This window comes from Chiloscyllium plagiosum, unplaced genomic scaffold (genome assembly GCF_037043375.1).
Source record: "Chiloscyllium plagiosum isolate Xiang-an unplaced genomic scaffold, Cpla_swu_hap1 HiC_scaffold_18, whole genome shotgun sequence".
Classification (NCBI taxonomy): domain Eukaryota; kingdom Metazoa; phylum Chordata; class Chondrichthyes; order Orectolobiformes; family Hemiscylliidae; genus Chiloscyllium; species Chiloscyllium plagiosum.
In genome coordinates, this window is record NW_028270156.1 from 9,708,061 (window position 1) to 9,726,190 (window position 18,130).

General features: G+C 44.9%; 2 protein-coding genes across 5 annotated transcripts in view; one reads left to right on the top strand and one right to left on the bottom strand.

The window, feature by feature from the left end:
• Positions 1-18,017, bottom strand: part of fancf (FA complementation group F) — a 65,811-nt gene extending 47,794 nt beyond the window's left edge. Inside the window, exon 1 of one of the 2 annotated variants that reach the window (XM_087996284.1) lies at positions 16,791-18,017. In XM_087996284.1, the coding sequence (XP_087852410.1) occupies positions 16,791-17,854 (1,064 nt within the window). In that variant the 5' untranslated portion in view covers positions 17,855-18,017. Of the gene's footprint in view, positions 1-13,171 lie in introns of those variants that run through there. The other variant, XM_087996285.1, reaches the window with a different exon arrangement.
• gas2a (growth arrest-specific 2a) overlaps positions 17,168-18,130 on the top strand; it is a 245,497-nt gene continuing 244,534 nt past the window's right edge. For 2 of the 3 annotated variants that reach the window (XM_043705415.2, XM_087996286.1), the window contains exon 1: positions 17,168-17,304. The gene's annotated coding sequence lies outside the window, so the exon portion shown is untranslated. The remainder of the gene's footprint in view (positions 17,305-18,130) is intronic. The other variant, XM_087996287.1, reaches the window with a different exon arrangement.

Sequence of the window (18,130 nt, forward strand, 5' to 3'; positions counted from 1 at the left end):
GGAAGTCATCTTAACTGCTTATGAGCTTGTGCCAGCAGCCTACAGGCAACATTTCAGGAATCTAAGGAGGGTCCGTGGTCAAACTTACATTGAGTTTGAAAGGATCAAACAAAGCAATTTTGAGAGGTGGATAAACACATTAAAAATAGAGCAAACCTACGAAGCTCTTAGGGAGAATTATTTTGGAGGAGTTCAAAAACTCACTTCCTGAAGTAGTGAGAAATCATGTGGAAGAGCAAAGAGTTAGAAGAGCAAAGAGTTAAAACAGCAAGATTAGCAGCTGAAATGGCTGATGATTAGGAATTGTTCCAGCAATCAAAGCTTGGCTTCTCACATCAATTTCGATCTGAGAGGGATAGAAATTGAAGGAAAGAGAAATCCTCACATGCTAAAGGAAAGGTAGATCTTGGTGAAGATCATAAGGATATCTTACCACTGAGTAAAAAGGAATCCCTTGAAGGGGAAAGAGAAGTTAAAAAGCTCCAGTGTTTTCACTGCAATAAAGTAGGACACATGAAATCACAATGTTGGTGGGTTAGGAAATTTTGTTGGAGTGGTAAAGGAAAACACAGTGGAAGCTAAAAAGTTGCATCAGAATGTAAAACCTCGTTAGAGGTTGGTTAAGGAGGAAGTGTCAGATCTTCTTAAACCATATACTTGTAAAGGTAAAGCTTACTCGCATAGGCCAGGTAAGGAGGTTACAATCTTAAGAGATACAGGATCCTCTCAATCTGTGATGTTGAAAGATGAGGAAGTATGTTCCACTGAAGGACTATTGCCAGAAAAAAGGTGCTAGTAACAGGAATTCACCATGAGGCAAGAAGTGCTCAATTATGTCGGGTAAATTTAGAGCGTCCAGTGAAGAGTGGACAAGTTGTGGTAAGAATACTGGATAAATTCTCAGATCCAGGACTACAATGTGTCCTTGATAATGATATAGCTGGTTCACAGGTAGGAGTGCTGCCTACTGTGGTTGAAAAGCCAGTGGAAACTCAGGCAACTGAACTATTGCAGGACACATATCCTGGAATTGTTTCCCCTAACTATGTGGTAACGAGATCCCAAAGTCACCAGATGAAACAGGTGAGATCGAAGGATATTGAAAAGAAATTTGAAGTGGAATTAGCAGAGACCATGTTTGATCAAATGGTTGACACAAAACAGGAGCAAATGACTGACAAAGAAGAAATCTTTAGCTCATATAAATTAACTGAGTTACAGCAGAAAGGTGAAAATTTAAAGCAATTGTATCAAAAGCTATACACGGAATACAAATCTGAATGTATCCCTGAATGTTACTCCCTTACAAATTATGTCTTAAAATTATGACCAACTCACATGCAGGCAAATGAGAAATGGGCAGAAGTTCAAGTTATATTGCCAGTGGTTTACAGAAAAGTGGTGTTGGGGGTGGCAAATGAACTGCCAGTAAGGGGTAAGAATAACCCAAGCTAAAATACAAAAACATTTTTACTGGCCTGGACTGCACAGGGACATATTGATTTTGCCAGTCATGTCAGGTAAATTGGAAAACCACAGACAGTAATAAACCACACCTTTAATACCTATTCCTGCATTTCAGGAACCTTTTACAAGAGTCTTAATTGATTGCGTAGGACCCCTACCTAAAACAAAAAGTGAAAATCAGTATTTGTTAACAATAATGGATGTGTCCACTAGATTTCCAGAGAGCATTCCATTATGCAATGTCACAGCTCAAAGGATTGTGGAGGAGTTACTCAAATTTTTCACTAGATACAGACTACCCACAAAGATACAATCAGATCAAGGGTCAGACTTTACATCAAAATTATTCAAGTAAGTTATGGACAGCTTAGGAATAAAACAATTCAAATCTACTCCATTCCATCCAGTCGCAGGGAGTGCTAGAAAGTTGGCATCAGACATTAAAAACCATGTTGAGGGCTTATAATCAAGACTATCTAGATGACTGGGATAAGGGAATTCTGTTTGTTCATTTGGTGCATCTCCGATCACAAAAAGTATCAACCAAATTCAGCCCATTTGAATTAGGTTTTGGGCATGAAGTGAGATTATCTGTGCCTCATGAAACTGCATGTGAGCTATGCTTATTTGCAACTGAGGCTAGATGAGGATTCCCACAAGAATGCTACAATTAATATCCTTAAAGGTTCGTATCAATATATGAGACTGCAATTTGGGGTATCAGCTTGTGCCATTTTTTACAGAAGAACAACATTTTACAAGGTCTACCCTAGGTCACCATTTACCTGGAGGATATGCTAATAACAGGGAAGTAAAATAAAGTAACACCTTTAGATGTTTCTCCCAGGAGGATGTATGCCTTTGAAGGGAAAAATGTATGTTTCTGGCACACCAACTGAGCCATTAAACTACAGAGTTGGCAAAGTGACCTTTAGACAAAAGAAGCAGCAGCTATCATCATCTAAGTTATTGGCACAGTATGGGCCACTCTAGTCAATACTTCCCCGATTTGGGTTCAGAGAGGAACATATGCTTCCTGAAGTTTGGTGGTCATCTTTGGTGCAAGAATGTTCCATAATACCTTTTAAGGACGTAAATTTGTAATAATTACAGACCACAACCCATGCTAGGACTACTCAGAGGACATGGTTGTACTGCCTGCAGCTTCAGGTAGAATTCAGCAGTAGGCTCTCATACTAATTGTGTACAATTTACAAGTTAGAATATCATCTGGAAGGCCAAGTTGCAAATGCAGATGCTTTGAGCCACCTCCCACTAGAGTCTGTTCTGGTTTTAAACTTTCTGGACACCCTGCTGATCATTACTGACAATATCAGACTGTGGGCGCAAAAAGATCTAGCCTTGGAAAAACAAAAACAGCTGGTGAAGGAGGGAACAAAAGGGTTTTCAAACCTTCCTGGACTTGGTGAGACTATTCACTGTACAGGATGGCATTTTATTATGGGGACCAAGAGTGATCGTCCCATGCAAATGTCGCTGCCAGATACTGGCTGAACTCCTCCAGGGTCATCAAGGGGTTTCTAAAATGAAGATGTTAGCAAGTAGTATGTTTGGTAGGCAGGATTGGATGCACACATAGCCACAGTAATAGGGCTGTACCCAAAGTGCCAAGGAACTGAACCCAGTGCGAACACGCCTCAGGAAAGACTACAAGGAAAAGAACTAGCCTACATTCCCAGACTTAGAAATAGAGATGTAGTGTTTTAACAAATTCAGCCAGGTGAACCTCACAGAATACTAGTTCCCTGTTTGACCAGATTACAATCCTTAAAGAGGTAGCCTTGACTGACAGATATAAACACAAGTGTCAGAGGTTCTGCTCATTCACAGCTGGCTCAGAGCTGAAAATGTGTTGTTGGAAAAGCGCAGCAGGTCAGGCAGCATCCAAGGAACAGGAGAATCGACGTTTCGGGCATAAGCCATTCTTCAGGAATGAGGAAGAAGAGCTTATGCCCGAAACGTCGATTCTCCTGTTCCTTGGATGCTGCCTGACCTGCTGCGCTTTTCCAGCAACACATTTTCAGCTCTGATCTCCAGCATCTGCAGCCCTCACTTTCTCCTCAGAGGTAGTCAGGCCAGTATCTAGTACTCTGCATGTGGACATAAAGCATGACTTGGTGACAGCATTATTTCACATAGATTCACTACTTCAGAGAAGAAGTTCCGCCTCATGTCTGGCTTAAATGTGAAGACTAACGCAAAGTTTTTATTCCACTCCTCTCACTTTCCTGGTTCCCCTTATTTCTCTGACCTTGATCTATAAAAGGCCTATGTTAACTTTGGCGCCTCTATTTTTTTTTGCTATTCCTGTCCACCTTCATGTTACTTGCAAGTTTGCCCTCAGTTTATCTTTTCCCTCTCTACTAGCTTTTTGGTCATTTTTATTGGTTTTCCTTGCTACATCACATTTTCCCCTCCAATCTAATACTAGCCCTTAATTTCCTTGGTTAACCATGGTTATCTTGTCTCATTCTAGAATATCTCTGTTACGATCCATGAACTATTTTCTTCAAAGTCTGGCATTTTTCTACCAAGGTCTTTGCTGCTAAATTCCATTCCCAATCCAATCCAACTGACATTGCCTTCATTTTTTTGTAAGTTTAACAAATTTGTTTCTGACCCAAGTTCCTCATTCAACCAGAGTGCTAATTCTACATGTTCATGGCCACTGATTCTGAAAGTCACTTTTATATCTTTATTAGATCTGTTGCATTACATGTCATCAGATCCAAAATAGCTTGATCCTTGGTTGAATCTACAACACATTGTTCCAGGAAACTGACTTGTACACTATTTGAATTATTCCTCGTGGTTACCTCTACTAATCTAACTATCTCAATGCTGCCTTTTTTCATGCTGTAATTTCCTCCTTATTTATTCTGTCCTATTACATAGCTACAATGCGGTGGGGTGGGGAGGGGTGCTGTTTCCTTAGTCATTTTATATCATCTCCACCCAAATGAATCTGCCAGAATCAGGCTGTCTTTAGCATCGGCTATTAGATAGTTGATGGCAGTTTATTGGTGTCACAGGATAATTGGCATATCTACACTGCTATCAATAGTTAGACGCAGTAGCATCCTGCTCTCTACCAGAAATGTTGGTGACTATCTCACTGGGTCTTCCACCGCCCCCCCTTTTTCTGGCTAATCTTACATTTGAAGACAACAGTTGCCCATATAGCACTGCCACTTTACCATGACTGTCTTGACTGAGCACTTGCTCAATACTTTATTCCTAGAAACCCTACTTGGAATAGTGTTCAATTCCAGTTGCCTCATTATAGGAAAGATGTGGAAGCTTTAGAGAGGGTGCAGAAGGAATTTACCAGGATGCTGCCTGGACTGGAGGGCATGTCTTATGAAGAAAGGTTGAGGGGGCTAGGGCTTTTCTCATTGGAGTGAAGGATGAGAGGTGATTTCATAGAGATGTACAAGATGTTGAGAGGCATAGATAGCTTGGATAGCTGGAGACTTTTTCCCATGGCAGAAATGTCTATCATGAGAGGGCATAATTTTAAGGTAATTGGAAGAAGGTTTAGGGGAGATGTCAGAGGTAGATTGTTTACACAGTGGTGGGTGTGTGAAATGCACTGCCATCAGCAATAGTAAGGTCAGATATATTAGGGATATTTATGCGACTCTTGGATAGGCACATGGAAGATAGTACAATTGAAGGTACGTCAGATAAAAGGCTAGTTCAACATCGAGGGGCGAAGGGCCTGTACTATTCTATATTCTAATAGAGGCCTGTGTAAATATATTACTCAACTAACGGTACCCATCAATACAACCATCAAAAACAACTGTCAAAACTATCAGAAGCATCTGAAAAGAACTTGTCAAAAGGGGCCTGGGAGTAACACCAAGAGCCACTGTGAAAGAGAAGGGCTTATGCCCAAAACATCAATTCTCCTGCTCCTCAGGTGCTGCCTGACCTGCTGTGCTATTCCAACACTCCACTCATGACTCTGATCTCCAGTCCTCACTTTCTCTTAGTTGATATCAAAATACATGTCAAAAAGAGATCTTCAAGGCATTTAAATTGTTATAATCTCTGAAGGAACATCAGGTGTTAAAAAAAATGCATTGTTTACTGTTTCAATTGGTTACTATTAGCTTGCGGATTTCAATTAGTAGATAACTTCTGCACGGCTGATATCATCAGTATCATAGTAGGTCACCTGTAATTAGATTGACAACTACAATTAGTTTAAATTCTGATATGGGACTATGAATTCAAATGTTATAAAAAACTTTGAATTAATTTAAATGTAGTCAATTGTTCTTTTATGAATGCATTTTTAAAAAATGTCTGAAATACTTAAAAATTTTACTTAATGAGCTTCATTTTCTCATCTCTGCTTTTGTCCTGAAGTGCATGGTTCCATGGTTAATACCAGATGATTTGGTACGTTAGGCATAAGGGCAACAGGTAAAGAGGTGACTCTTAAAAAAAAACAAAGAACAATACAGCACAAAGAGCTTTCAGCCCTCCATCCATGTGGCAACACACTTTGCCCTTCCATATTAAAACTATCGTCACTCATAGGATCCCTATCCTTCTAATCCCTGAAGATGGTAAAAGAGGGGGAGGTGTGGCATTGTTGATCAGGGACAATATTACAGTTGTAGAAAGGATGTTTGGGGACTCGTTAACTGAGGTAGTATTGTCTGAGGTTAGAAACAGGAAAGGAAAAGTCACTATGCTGGGAGTTTTCTATAGGCCTCCGAATAGTCCCAGAGATGTAGAGAAAAAGATAGCAAAGATGATTCTCGATAGGAGTGAGAGAGGCAGGTAGTTGTCATGGGGAACTTCAACTATCCAAATATTGATTGGGATCACTACAGTATGAGTACTATAGATGGGTCAGTTTTTGTCCAGTGTGTGCAGGAGGGCTTCCTGACACAGTATGTAGACAGGCCTATGAGGGGCGAAGCCATTTTAGATTTAGTACTGGGTAACGAGCCTGGCCAGGTGTTAAATTTAGAAGTAGGTGAGTACTTTGGAGACAGCGATCACAATTCTGTCAGGTTTATTTTAGTGATGGAAAGGGATAGGTGTACTCCACCGAGCAAGAGTTACAGCTGGGGGAAAGGAAAATTACGACGCAATTAGGAAAGATTTAGGAAGCGTAGAATGGGGGAGGAAACTGCAGGGGATGAGCACATTAAAAATGTGGAGCTTATTCAAGGAAAAGCTCCTGTGTGTCCTAGATACGCATGCACCTGTCAGGCGGGGAGGAAGATATAGAACGCGTGAGCCATGGTTTATTAAGGAAGTGGAATCCCTGGTCAAGGCGGCAGCGGCTTATGTTAGGACAAAATGTGAAAACTCAGTTAGGGCGCTTGAGGGTTACAAGGAAATCAGGAAAGACCTAAAAAGAGAGTTCAGAAGAGCCAGGAGGAGACATGAGAAGTTGTTGGCGGACAGGATCAGGGTTAACCCTAAGGCTTTCCATGGGTATGTCAGGAATAAAAGAATGACGAGTGTTAAATTAGGGCCAATCAAGGATAATAGTGGGAAGTTGTGTGTGGAGTCAGAGGAGATAGGGGAAAAATCACTAAATAAATATTTTTCGACTGTGTTCACTATAGAAAATGAAAATGTTGGCGAGGAAGATACAGAGATACTTGCATCTGGACAAGAAGAGATTGAGGTTCACAAGGAAGAGGTATTAGAAATACTGCAGAGTGTGAAAATAGATAAGTGCCCTGGGCCGGATGGGATCTATCCTGCGATCCTCTGGGAAGCAAGAGAAGAGATTGCCAAGCGTCTTGCATTGATCTTCAAATCATCATTGTCTACAGGAATAGTGCCTGAGGACTGGAGGATAGCAAATGTGGTTCCCTTGTTCAAAAAGGGTAGTAGAGACAACCCTGGTAATTACAGACCAGTGAGTCTCACTTCAGTTGTTAGTAAAGTGTTGGAAAAGTTTATAACAGATAGGATTTATAACCACCTAGAAAAGAATAATCTGATCAGGGACAGTCAGCACAGTTTTGTGAAGGGTAGGTTGTGCCTAACGAATCTTATTAAGTTTTTTGATAAAGTGACCAAACAGGTAGATGAGAGTAAACCTGTTGATGTGGTGTATATGGATTTCAGCAAGGCATTTGAGAAGGTAGGCTATTATACTAAATGCGGAGGAATGGGATTGTGGGAGACATAGCAGTTTGGATCAGTAATTGGCTTGCTGAAAGAAAACAGAAGGTTGTAGTTGATGGAACATGTTCATCTTGGTGTCTAGTTACTAGTGGCATAGGCAAGGGTCGGTGTTGGGTCCACTGCTGTTCGTCATTTTTATAAATGACCTGGATGAGGGCTGAGAAAGGTGGGTTAGTAAATTTGTGGACGACACTAAGGTCGGTGGAGTTGTGGATAGTGACGAAGGATGTAGTAGATTGCAGAGAGACATAGATAGGATGCAGAGCTGGGCTGAGAGGTGGCAAATGGAGTTTAATATGGACAAGTGTGAGGTGATACACTTTGGACAGCGTAATCGGAATGCAAAGTACTGGGCTAATGGTAAGATTCTTGGGAGTGCAGATAAGCAGAGAGATCTGTTCTGGATCAGTGGTGCTGGAAGAGCACAGCAATTCAGGCAGCATCCAACGAGTAGCGAAATCGACGTTTTGGGCAAAAGCCCTTCATCAGGAATAAAGGCAGAGAGCCTGAAGCGTGGAGAGATAAGCTAGGGGAGGGTGGGGGTGGGGAGAGAGTAGCATAGAGTACAATGGGTGAGTGGGGGAGGAGATGAAGGTGATAGGTCAAGGAGGAGAGGGTGGAGTGGATAGGTGGAAAAGGAGCTAGGGAGGTCGGACAAGTCAAGGGGACAGTGCTGAGCTGGAAGTTTGAAACTAGAATGAGGTGGGGGAAAAGGGAAATGAGGAAGCTGTTGAAGTCCACATTGATGCCCTGAGGTTGAAGTGTTCCGAGGCGGAAGATGAGGCGTTCTTCCTCCAGGCGTCTGGTGGTGAGGGAGCGGCGGTGGAGGAGGCCCAGGACCTCCATGTCCTCGGCAGAGTGGGAGGGGGAGTTGAAATCTTGGGCCACGGGGCGGTTTGGTTGATTGGTGCGGGTGTCTCGGAGATGTTCCCTAAAGCGCTCTGCTAGGAGGCGCCCAGTCTCCCCAATGTAGAGGAGACCACATCGGGAGCAACGGATACAATAAGTGATATTAGTGGATGTGCAGGTAAAACTTTGATGGATGTGGAAGGCTCCTTCAGGGCCTTGGATAGAGGTGAGGGAGGAGGTGTGGGCACAGGTTTTACAGTTCCTGCGGTGGCAGGGAAAAGTGCCAGGATGGGAGGGTGGATCATAGGGGGACGTGGACCTGACCCGGTAGCCACGGAGGGAACGGTGGGGGAAGGCGGAAAGGGGTGGGGAGGGAAACAGATCACTGGTGGTGGGGTCTTTTTGGAGGTGGCGGAAATGTCGGCGGATGATTTGGTTTATGCGAAGGTTTGTAGGGGGGGAAGGTGACCACCAGGGGCGTTCTGTCCTTGTTACGGTTGGAGGGGTGGGGTCTGAGGGCGGAGGTGCGGGATGTGGACGAGATGCAGTGGAGGGCATCTTTAACCACGTGGGAAGGGAAATTGCGGTCTCTAAAGAAGGAGGCCATCTGGTGTGTTCTATGGTGGAACTGGTCCTCCTGGGAGCAGATACGGCGGAGGCGGAGGAATTGGGAATACGGGATGGCATTTTTGCAAGAGATAGGGTGGGAAGAGGTGTAATCCAGGTAGCTGTGGGAGTCGGTGGGTTTGTAAAAAAATGTCAGTGTCAAGTCAGTCGTCACTAATGGAGATTAGATTACTTTACTGTGTGGAAACAGGCCCTTCGGCCCAACAAGTCCACACCGACCCGCCGAAGCGTAACCCACCCATACCCCTACATTTACCCCTTACCTAACATTACGGGCAATTTAGCATGGCCAATTCACCTGACCTGCACATCTTTGTACTGTGGGAGGAAACCGGAGTACCCGGAGGAAACCCACGCAGACACGGGGAGAACGTGCAAACTCCACACAGTCAGTCGCCTGAGACGGGAATTGAACCCGGGTCTCTGGCGCTGCGAGGCAGCAGTGCTAACCACTGTGCCACCCATAAAGATGGGGGGGTCCAGGAAGGGGAGGGATGTGTCAGAGATGGTCTAGGTAAATTTAAGCTCTGCCTTTATTCCTGATGAAGGGCTTTTGCCCGAAACGTCGATTTCGCTGCTCGTTGGATGCTGCCTGAATTGCTGTGCTCTTCCAGCACCACTGATCCAGAATCTGGTTTCCAGCATCTGCAGTTATTGTTTTTACCTACCAGAGAGATCTGTGTCCATGTACACAGATCCCTGAAAGTTGCCACCCAGATTGACAGGGTTGTTAAGAAGGCATACAGTGTTTTGGTCTTTATTAATAGAGAGATTGAGTTCCGGAACCAGGAGCTTATGCTGCAGCTGTACAAAGCTCTGGTACGGCCACACTTGGAGTATCGTGTATAGCTCTGGTCACCGCATTACAAGGAGGATGTGGAAGCTTTGGAAAGGGTGCAGATGAGATTTACTAGGATGTTGCCTGGTATGGAAGGAATGTCTTACGAGGAACAGCTGAAGACCTTGAGGCTGTTCTCATTAGAGAGAAGAAGGTTGAGAGGTGACTTAATAGAGGCATACAAGATAATCAGAGGGTTAGATAGGGTGGACAGGGAGAGCCTTTTTCCAAGTATGGGGACGGCAAACACGAGGGGACACAACTTTAAAGTGAGGGGAGATAGGTATAAGACCGATGTCAGAGGTAGTTTCTTTACCCACTAGTAAGGGTATGGAATGCTTTGCCTGCAACGGTAGTAGATTTGCCAAGTTTAAATGCATTTAAGTAGTCATTGGACAGGCATATAGATGTACCTGGAATAGGCTTCAGATTAGTATGACAGGGTGGCGCAACTGAGGGCCAAAGGGCCTGTACTGCGCTATAGTGTTCTATGTTCTATAATCCCTTCCTGTTCCTGTATTTGTCCGGGTGTTTATTTAAAGAATTTATTTCTCGCGGTAATTTGCTTAGTTTAGTATCTCTTAGTACCTCTTTCCCTGCAACCCTCCTAACCTTGCACCAAACTCCCTGATGACTTCACTCAGTATCTATCTTACTTGGATGTGGACTACCCACACCGTCAATGCTCCTTAATGACAGTGCAACATTTTTCTTGAAAGCTTTTGTGAAATAATAGGAAGTAAAGCTAATCATTCAGGCAAGAGATTTAAGTAACTGCTTGTTGCCTATTCTAAAAAAAAAAGTCTTAGTTCTTGTTCTGAATCTGACTTTTACTGTAAACAAGCACCTACATCCCTCTGACTAACAAACAGCTTCTCACCATTTATCTGTAGTTACTTACTTTGTGGAACATCTCTGGAATCTAAAAATATAACCTCACTTTTTAATTCTCACTTATCTATCCTTGGCCAATTGCAGTGTAATAACAAAGTTCAATGCAAGCTTGAGGAACAACAACTTTTTAAAACTAGGCTTTTATAACTAATGGACTGAAAGTTGAATTTATTCATGGGATAGGGCATCACTGGCTAGAACAACATTTAATGCCCAAGCCAAATTGAAAATCAGTCAACCACACAGCTATAGATCTGGAGTTATATTGGCCAAACCAGGTAGGAATCACAGATTTTCACTGAACTTGATGCACTTCTACAATTGTCAGAAGTCGTAGTTCAGCTAGCTTTTCACTGAATTCGGTGCCACTTTGTGCTCCCACAAGGAGGTTGAACAGTTCATCAACTTTATCTACACCTTCCATCCTGACCTCAAATTCACCTGGAACATCTCAAACACCTCCCTCCCCTGGACCTCACCGGCACCATTGCCAGCAACCAACTAACCATAGACATTTTTTACAAGCCCACAGGCTCCCACAGCTACCTAGACTACACCATCTCCCACTCTATGTCCTGTAAAAACACTATCCTTTATTCCCAATTCCTCCACCTTCACCGCATCTGTTCCCAGGACAACTAATTCCACCTCAAAGTCCCAGATAGCCTCCTTCTGCCAAGATTGCAACTTCCCTTCCCATGTGCTTGACAATGCCCTCCAGTGTATCTCCACCATGTGGGCAGCACGGTGGCACAGTGGTTAGCACTGCTGCCTCACAGCGCCAGAGACCCGGGTTCAATTCCCGACTCAGGCGACTTACTGTGTGGAGTTTGCACGTTCCCAGTGTCTGCGTGGGTTTTCTCCAGGTGCTCCGATTTCCTCCCACAGTCCAAAGCTTTGCAGGTCAGGTGAATTGGCTATGCTAAATTGCCTGTAGTGTTAGGTGAAGGGGTAAATGTACAGGAATGGGTGGGTTACGCTTCGGCGGGTCGGTGTGGACTTGTTGGGCCGAAGGGCCTGTTTCCACACTAAGTAATCTAATCTATACTTCATGCACCACCACCCTTGAACCCCACCCCTCTCAACACAAGGACAGAAACCCCCCTCCCCCTTACCTTCCACCCCACCAACCTCTGCATACATCACATCATTCTCTGCCACATCCAAATCAGACCCCAAAGCTATATTTCCTTCCCCACCCATATCAGCATTATAGAGAGACCATTTCCTCTATGACTCCCTTGTCAGGTCCATGCCCCCATCAGCCTACACCCCACTCCTGGCACCTTTCCCTGCCATCTCAGTAAGTGCAAAACCTGCACTCCCACCACTCCCCTCACCTCCATCCAAGGCCCCAAGTGATCCTTCCACCTCAGTACAGCACATCTGTACATCCACCAACATCATCTACTGCACCAGTTGTGGTCTCCTCTACATTCGGAAGGCAGGACATCTTGCGGATCATTTCAGAGAACATCTCTGGGATGCCCGCACCAATCAACCCCACTGTCTCGGGACTGAAAACTTCAACTCCCCCCCTCAGTCAAGGGCACCAAATTGTAACCACCAAATGCCTGGCGGAAGACCGCCTCATATTTGCCTTTGGACCCTGCAACCACCTAGGATAAATGTGGATTTCAACAGCTTCTTTATTTCCCCTTCCCCACATTTCATCGCGAGCTGTCCATCACTTCTCCCTCACCTTCATCCACCTATCGCTTTCTCAGCTACCTTCCCCTCACCCCCAACCCAACCACCACCCCCCCCATTTCTCTCAGCCCCCAAACCTCATTCCTGACGAAGGGCTTATGCCCGAAACGTCTGTTCTCCTCCTCCTCGGATGCTGCCTGACCTACTGTGCTTTCCTCGCAACACACATTTAATCATGTGACATGATGGGACTCAAACTCATTTCCTAGACCATTAGCCACAGGTTTAAAATCGTTCACTGTGACATCATACAAAGGCAGCATTGTAATGCTAATTTTATGCCCTAATGTCTGTTCTTGTTTTTTTTTTCCCCCTCCTTTGCACTAGTTAGAATTCTAAGTTTTTTTTCCCCCTTGCTAAGCTTTCAGATGGCAGTTATTCATTATACAGCTATTCACATCTTGTTTCTTGACCCATACTACTACTTTTTGGCTGCCCCACCAGTTTTTTGTAAACCATTTTCTAGCTACTGCTCCATAAGACATTTGGTTTTACGCTCCTTCATTTTACCCACGTAAAAGCAACTACATTTGAGCTTTCATGAAAATTGGCCATATAGGAAACATGAAAGTTGCTCTCTTCACAGATGCCACTAGATTGGTTTCCAGCATTTGTTTATTTTACAAATTCATCCTACTTTACAAAGATTTCAATATTTTCCATACAATTTATAAATACAAACACTTTCAACATGTAACAAATCACAAGATACAAGGAAATGAATATTAATAGATAATTGTATAGGTTACTAAACAAATCCAATATTGCACGAGAAAAATAAATTAATATTTTGTTAGTATAGGTTATTTCTGAGGTCACACCTGGATCAACTTTAGAAATCTTGAGTTAAACAAATATCAGAGATAAAACAAAATTTGTGGTATTGTTCTGGACTCAGTATTGAGTACACAAACATCCGATTCAGTATCATGACTAGTATAACGGAGCCAAAACTGACACCTAATCAAAAACTAGCAATGACAGCGGAGTTTATAGTTTACTCCAAGTGAAAACATACCTGTCAAAGCCTTAAGTGAAAATTTTAGCTGAAACAGGCACTGAAAAAAATCTGCCAAAAAGGATGACAAGAATTATAGCCATTTGGAAAGATTGAACAAGTTGGAGAGCTTTTCTGTACAAAAAAAAAATCTCGTACATCTGAAATCAAAAAACATTTTGACAATGCACTTACATAAAATATTTTCCCTAGTACCTGAACCCAAAACAAGGCATCATAACTAGAAGATTCATCATGAAATCTAATAAGGAATCCAGATATTAGTTAGAAATTGGAGTGTGTACAATGTTGAGTATTAATGGGTATACATAGACGGATCCAACGGAGTCAAGATAGGCAAACACTAGAGAATGTTTATGGATTTAAATGGAGTGGAAAACAATTTAACACAGCATCGACCATAGACCAGTTGGATCAGAAGGTCGTTAAGCTGCAAAATGCTATACAAAAAAGGCTGCAACAGTCTGAATAGCGTTTTGTCATGAGTTATATTGTTTGAGTAGGACTTCCAAAAACGAGTTTTCAGAAGATTTGATGCTCAGGTTAAGGTTTTGGATGTAGACTTGCTCGCTAAGCTGGAAGGTCAGCGAGCAAACCTACATCCAGGGCTTCTCAAAAGATAGAGAAAAACAAACTCTGGTTTAAATCAGGAAATTAAAAATTCAAACCAAGGACATAAAAACACCTTTGGAATCTAAATGATGGCAAAGCTAAAATCTGCATTTTACACATATTAATTCAGACACTAGGTATTGTTGGTCTTGCCAGCAATTGTTCCTCCCCATTGTCAATAAGGTGTCAATGACCAGCTGTCTTTAACAGCTGCAAACAAGGAAGTGTTGATTCATCGGATGCTGCCTGGTTAGTTTGATCCCTTTCAATATATCAAATTTGAGGATGAAGTTTCACAATGTTACAGAGGAAAACCTTAAAGCACTATAGCTTTCAAAAAGGTTTATAAAATAAATATATGTAAGAACCTCTGCAGTGTTTGTACTACAGAGAATACACAGATTAGGAATGGCTAACAAATAAGCTTAGACTAGAAATACAGGATGAGAAGCCTATGTTCCCAATTCGATTCTTGCTATAAAGACACAGGTGGAATCAGACAAAATGTAAAATTGATCTTGGGGAGTTGGTTGGATTAGCATCCTGGCAGTGACAATTATACAGGGAAAGTTTATGGTTCATATGCTCCAATCAACCCCACTTTCTGGTTACCATCTATTTCATCTCATTCTCCCTACATGGCCATCCTAGGCCCCCTCCACCTTCAACACAAAGCCACACACAAACTGGAGGAAGAACACCTCAGTTTACAACCGTACAGCCTTAAAACAGAATTTACTAGCATCCAAATCTCCAAACCCCAACTCATCCCAAGCCCATTGCCTCCCTGTACAACCCTCCCCCTTAATCTGACCCTACTTGTCAAGATTCCTCCCCACCTATCCACTCCACCCTTCTTACTGACCAATCGCAGCCACCTCCTACCTGCATCCACTTATGGCCAGACTCCTTTACCCACCCCCTCTTTGTATTTATTTCATAGGCCTCTTACCCTCACCCAGTCCTGAAGGTTTCCAACCTGAAACATCCAGTCCCCTTCTCTAAAGCAGCTTGACCTGCTGTGCTTTTCCCAGTTCCACTTGTTATCCACTGGCTCTCCAGCATCTGCAGTTCTCACTATTGAGAATTTAAATTAAATACCACTAAATACAACTTAAATTCACTGCAATGGTATAGAACATTCCAAAGACATGCTGAGAGACCTGGAAGTGATATTTCATTTGCCACAGCGTGCCAAAAAAATGAGACATTATATTGTCATGGACTACAGGAGCAATGATAAATGCTGAGTCAGCCAGTGAAACTCATCTTGAAAAGTAATCCATTTTAAAACAATTAATTTGAAAAAGAATTCAGTATGCATATAATGAATACACTAATTAGATTCACCACCATTCCTATCTCTGAAAACATCCTAATGTCCTCTGGGTCTTTGGTGATCTCACCTGTAACTTAGGATACATCAAAAGATGCCAATTTCACAAGGGAACATTTTATATGGCAGTAATATTCTTTACAAAATATGAACTAAAACCTTCCAGCCATTTTATTGGCTCTTTCAGAGGTATCACAGCAAGCCAAATATCATAAACTTTACACTTAAATCTCAAGTCTGGCTTGTACTTTATTTGATGAATTGAAAGTGCAATTATCGTTTTACTTAATCCTATGAGGCCTCCTTTTCAAGATTGCAAAACTGGAGCTCATCATTTATGTCGTAAGCGAGACACTGTTAGTCCACAATACCTTTGGGTACATTGTCAGTGTTCCAGGTACAAGGTTTAACTGCAATTTATGGAGACAATGTTTTGAATGGAAATATCACCTCTAGCTTGGTAAAACCAAACAGCCAAAGACAAAACCAACATTCAAAGTCCGACTTCAGAACATGCACAAGACTCTCGTTGTTGTATGCGATAGAGTAAACTAACTTGGTCAGTGTACATGGAAAAAAAGCACGAGTCACTTTACTTCATACATTTCCAGAAGAGGCGAGGCACGGTAAGTCACAGAGCCTTGACATCCCAATCGTGTTCAAATTCAAACCACATGCTGAGCAGCGCTTCGAAAGCTAGTGCTTCCAAATAAACCTGTTGCACTATAATCTGGTATTGTATACTTTTAAACTTGGTCCACCTCCACATTTTGACCTGGAATAGCAAACATTTCAAGGAGAGAGAGAGATGCCGGAGCTGTCACATTGGACGGGAGAACGCATCTTTGTTTCTCTCTGTGCAAACACCAGATGTACGGAGTAGCTCTTGTGCTTTGTTGCCGTTACAAAGGTATGGCATCACCCGCCAACCTGACGTGCATGTATAATTCAAAAAAGTGCAAATGCCAAGTGTAGAAGGGTTCACTTTTAATGATGCTGTTTCGCAACTCCTTCGCCATTGATTTCTTGTTGCACAAGGGGATGGATGATGATCGGGGATATGGAGTAGAGTTGAACTTAAAATTAGATTAGCCATGATATTATTGAACGGCAGAAGGCTCCAAAGGGGCCGAGTGGCCTTGTTAGTATATATTGAGTGTCTCTTACGGGTGCTGCCAAACGGGCTGTGCGTTTCCAATGTTAAATTTCAGATTCCTATCCAGCAGGAGATTCCAGATGCTGCCCCTCACCTGGTCAACGCCAGCAGCAGGTCGGTCCAGACGCTGACACCCGGCACCTCAAAGTCGCCGTCCTCGGCCTTCAGGCCGCGCAGCGCGCTCTCAGCGGCCTCCCGGGCGGGCGGCGGGCCCCGCCACAGGGCGGCGAAATGCTCCAGCAGCCGGCGCCAGCTCGGCCCCTCGGCAGAAGGCGGCGCCCACTCGGCCCGGGCCGCGTCATAGCGCAGGGCCCGGCCCCAGCGCTGCAGCAGGCGCAGGTAGCGCCGGGCGAAGGGCGGGCTGCGGGCGCTCAGGGCGGCGAGCTGGCTGCACGGGAGCCTGCGGCCCAGGGCGGCGAGCGCGCGGCCGTCTCCTAGCAACCAGTCCAGGGTCCGGGCTCGGGCCTCGCCGCCGCCGCCCTCGACCCCTTCAGCCAGCAGCAAGGCGGCAAGCGGCTGGAAAGCCTCGCCGCCCTCCTCCTCCTCCTCACCGCCGCCGGGGAAGGCCCGTCTCAGAAGTTCCTCGCAGGCCGCCGCCTGCCGCTCCGGTAATTCACCCCCCGCCGCCCTCAGGCGCTCCTCCAGCCGCTCGCGCAATATCTGGCCGCCCGTCTCCGAAACGACACCGCCCGCGGGCTCCGAACCCCAGGCGCACCGCAACAGGCGAGTAGCCGCCTTTACCCGGACGGCCCGCCCCAGCGACGCGGAGAGGGCCGCCGAGCCTCCACCTGAGCCCGCCGATCGGTACCAGGCGGCGGCCCGGTGGAAAGCGGGCGCGGAGGCGGCCGGGTTGTGCAGCAGCGCCCCGCACAGCAGCTCGCCGCCGCGGCCCAGCTCCTCGAAGAGCAGGGCCCGGTACCGCGGCAGCTCGGGGGGAGCCCTCGGCCTCAGGCGCCGCCGCTCTTGCAGCCGCTGCCGAACGGCGGCCCGGGCCCCCGCGCAGCCCGCCCCTTCCAAGCGCCGGCTCAGCTGCTCCAGGTAGCGGGCCCACTGGAAAGCCCGGCTTACCTCCGCATCATCCCAGTCGGCGGCCCACGGGCTGTGCGCCACCGCCAGCACCTCAGCGAACCGGCTCAGGTTCTCCAGCACCGTCTCCATGGCCCTGGCCGGCTGCCGTGACCGTTATCCCGCTGCCCGCCTGGACTTTCAAACCGCGCGCGCTTCCCGCCCGCCCGGCCCTTCAAAGCGTCACTTCCGGTCCTGTCCCACCCATTCACAAGAAAGGAGTTTTAGCTTGGTGGCATGGTGTTAAAGTTACCATAGTACCAAATAATGATGTGAGTACTGTCTCATGAGAGAGTTTGGTGGTGGACATAACCCAAAGGAAGGAGAAAGTTGAAAAGGACAACCCTTCCTGGTACCTCTGCCCATGCA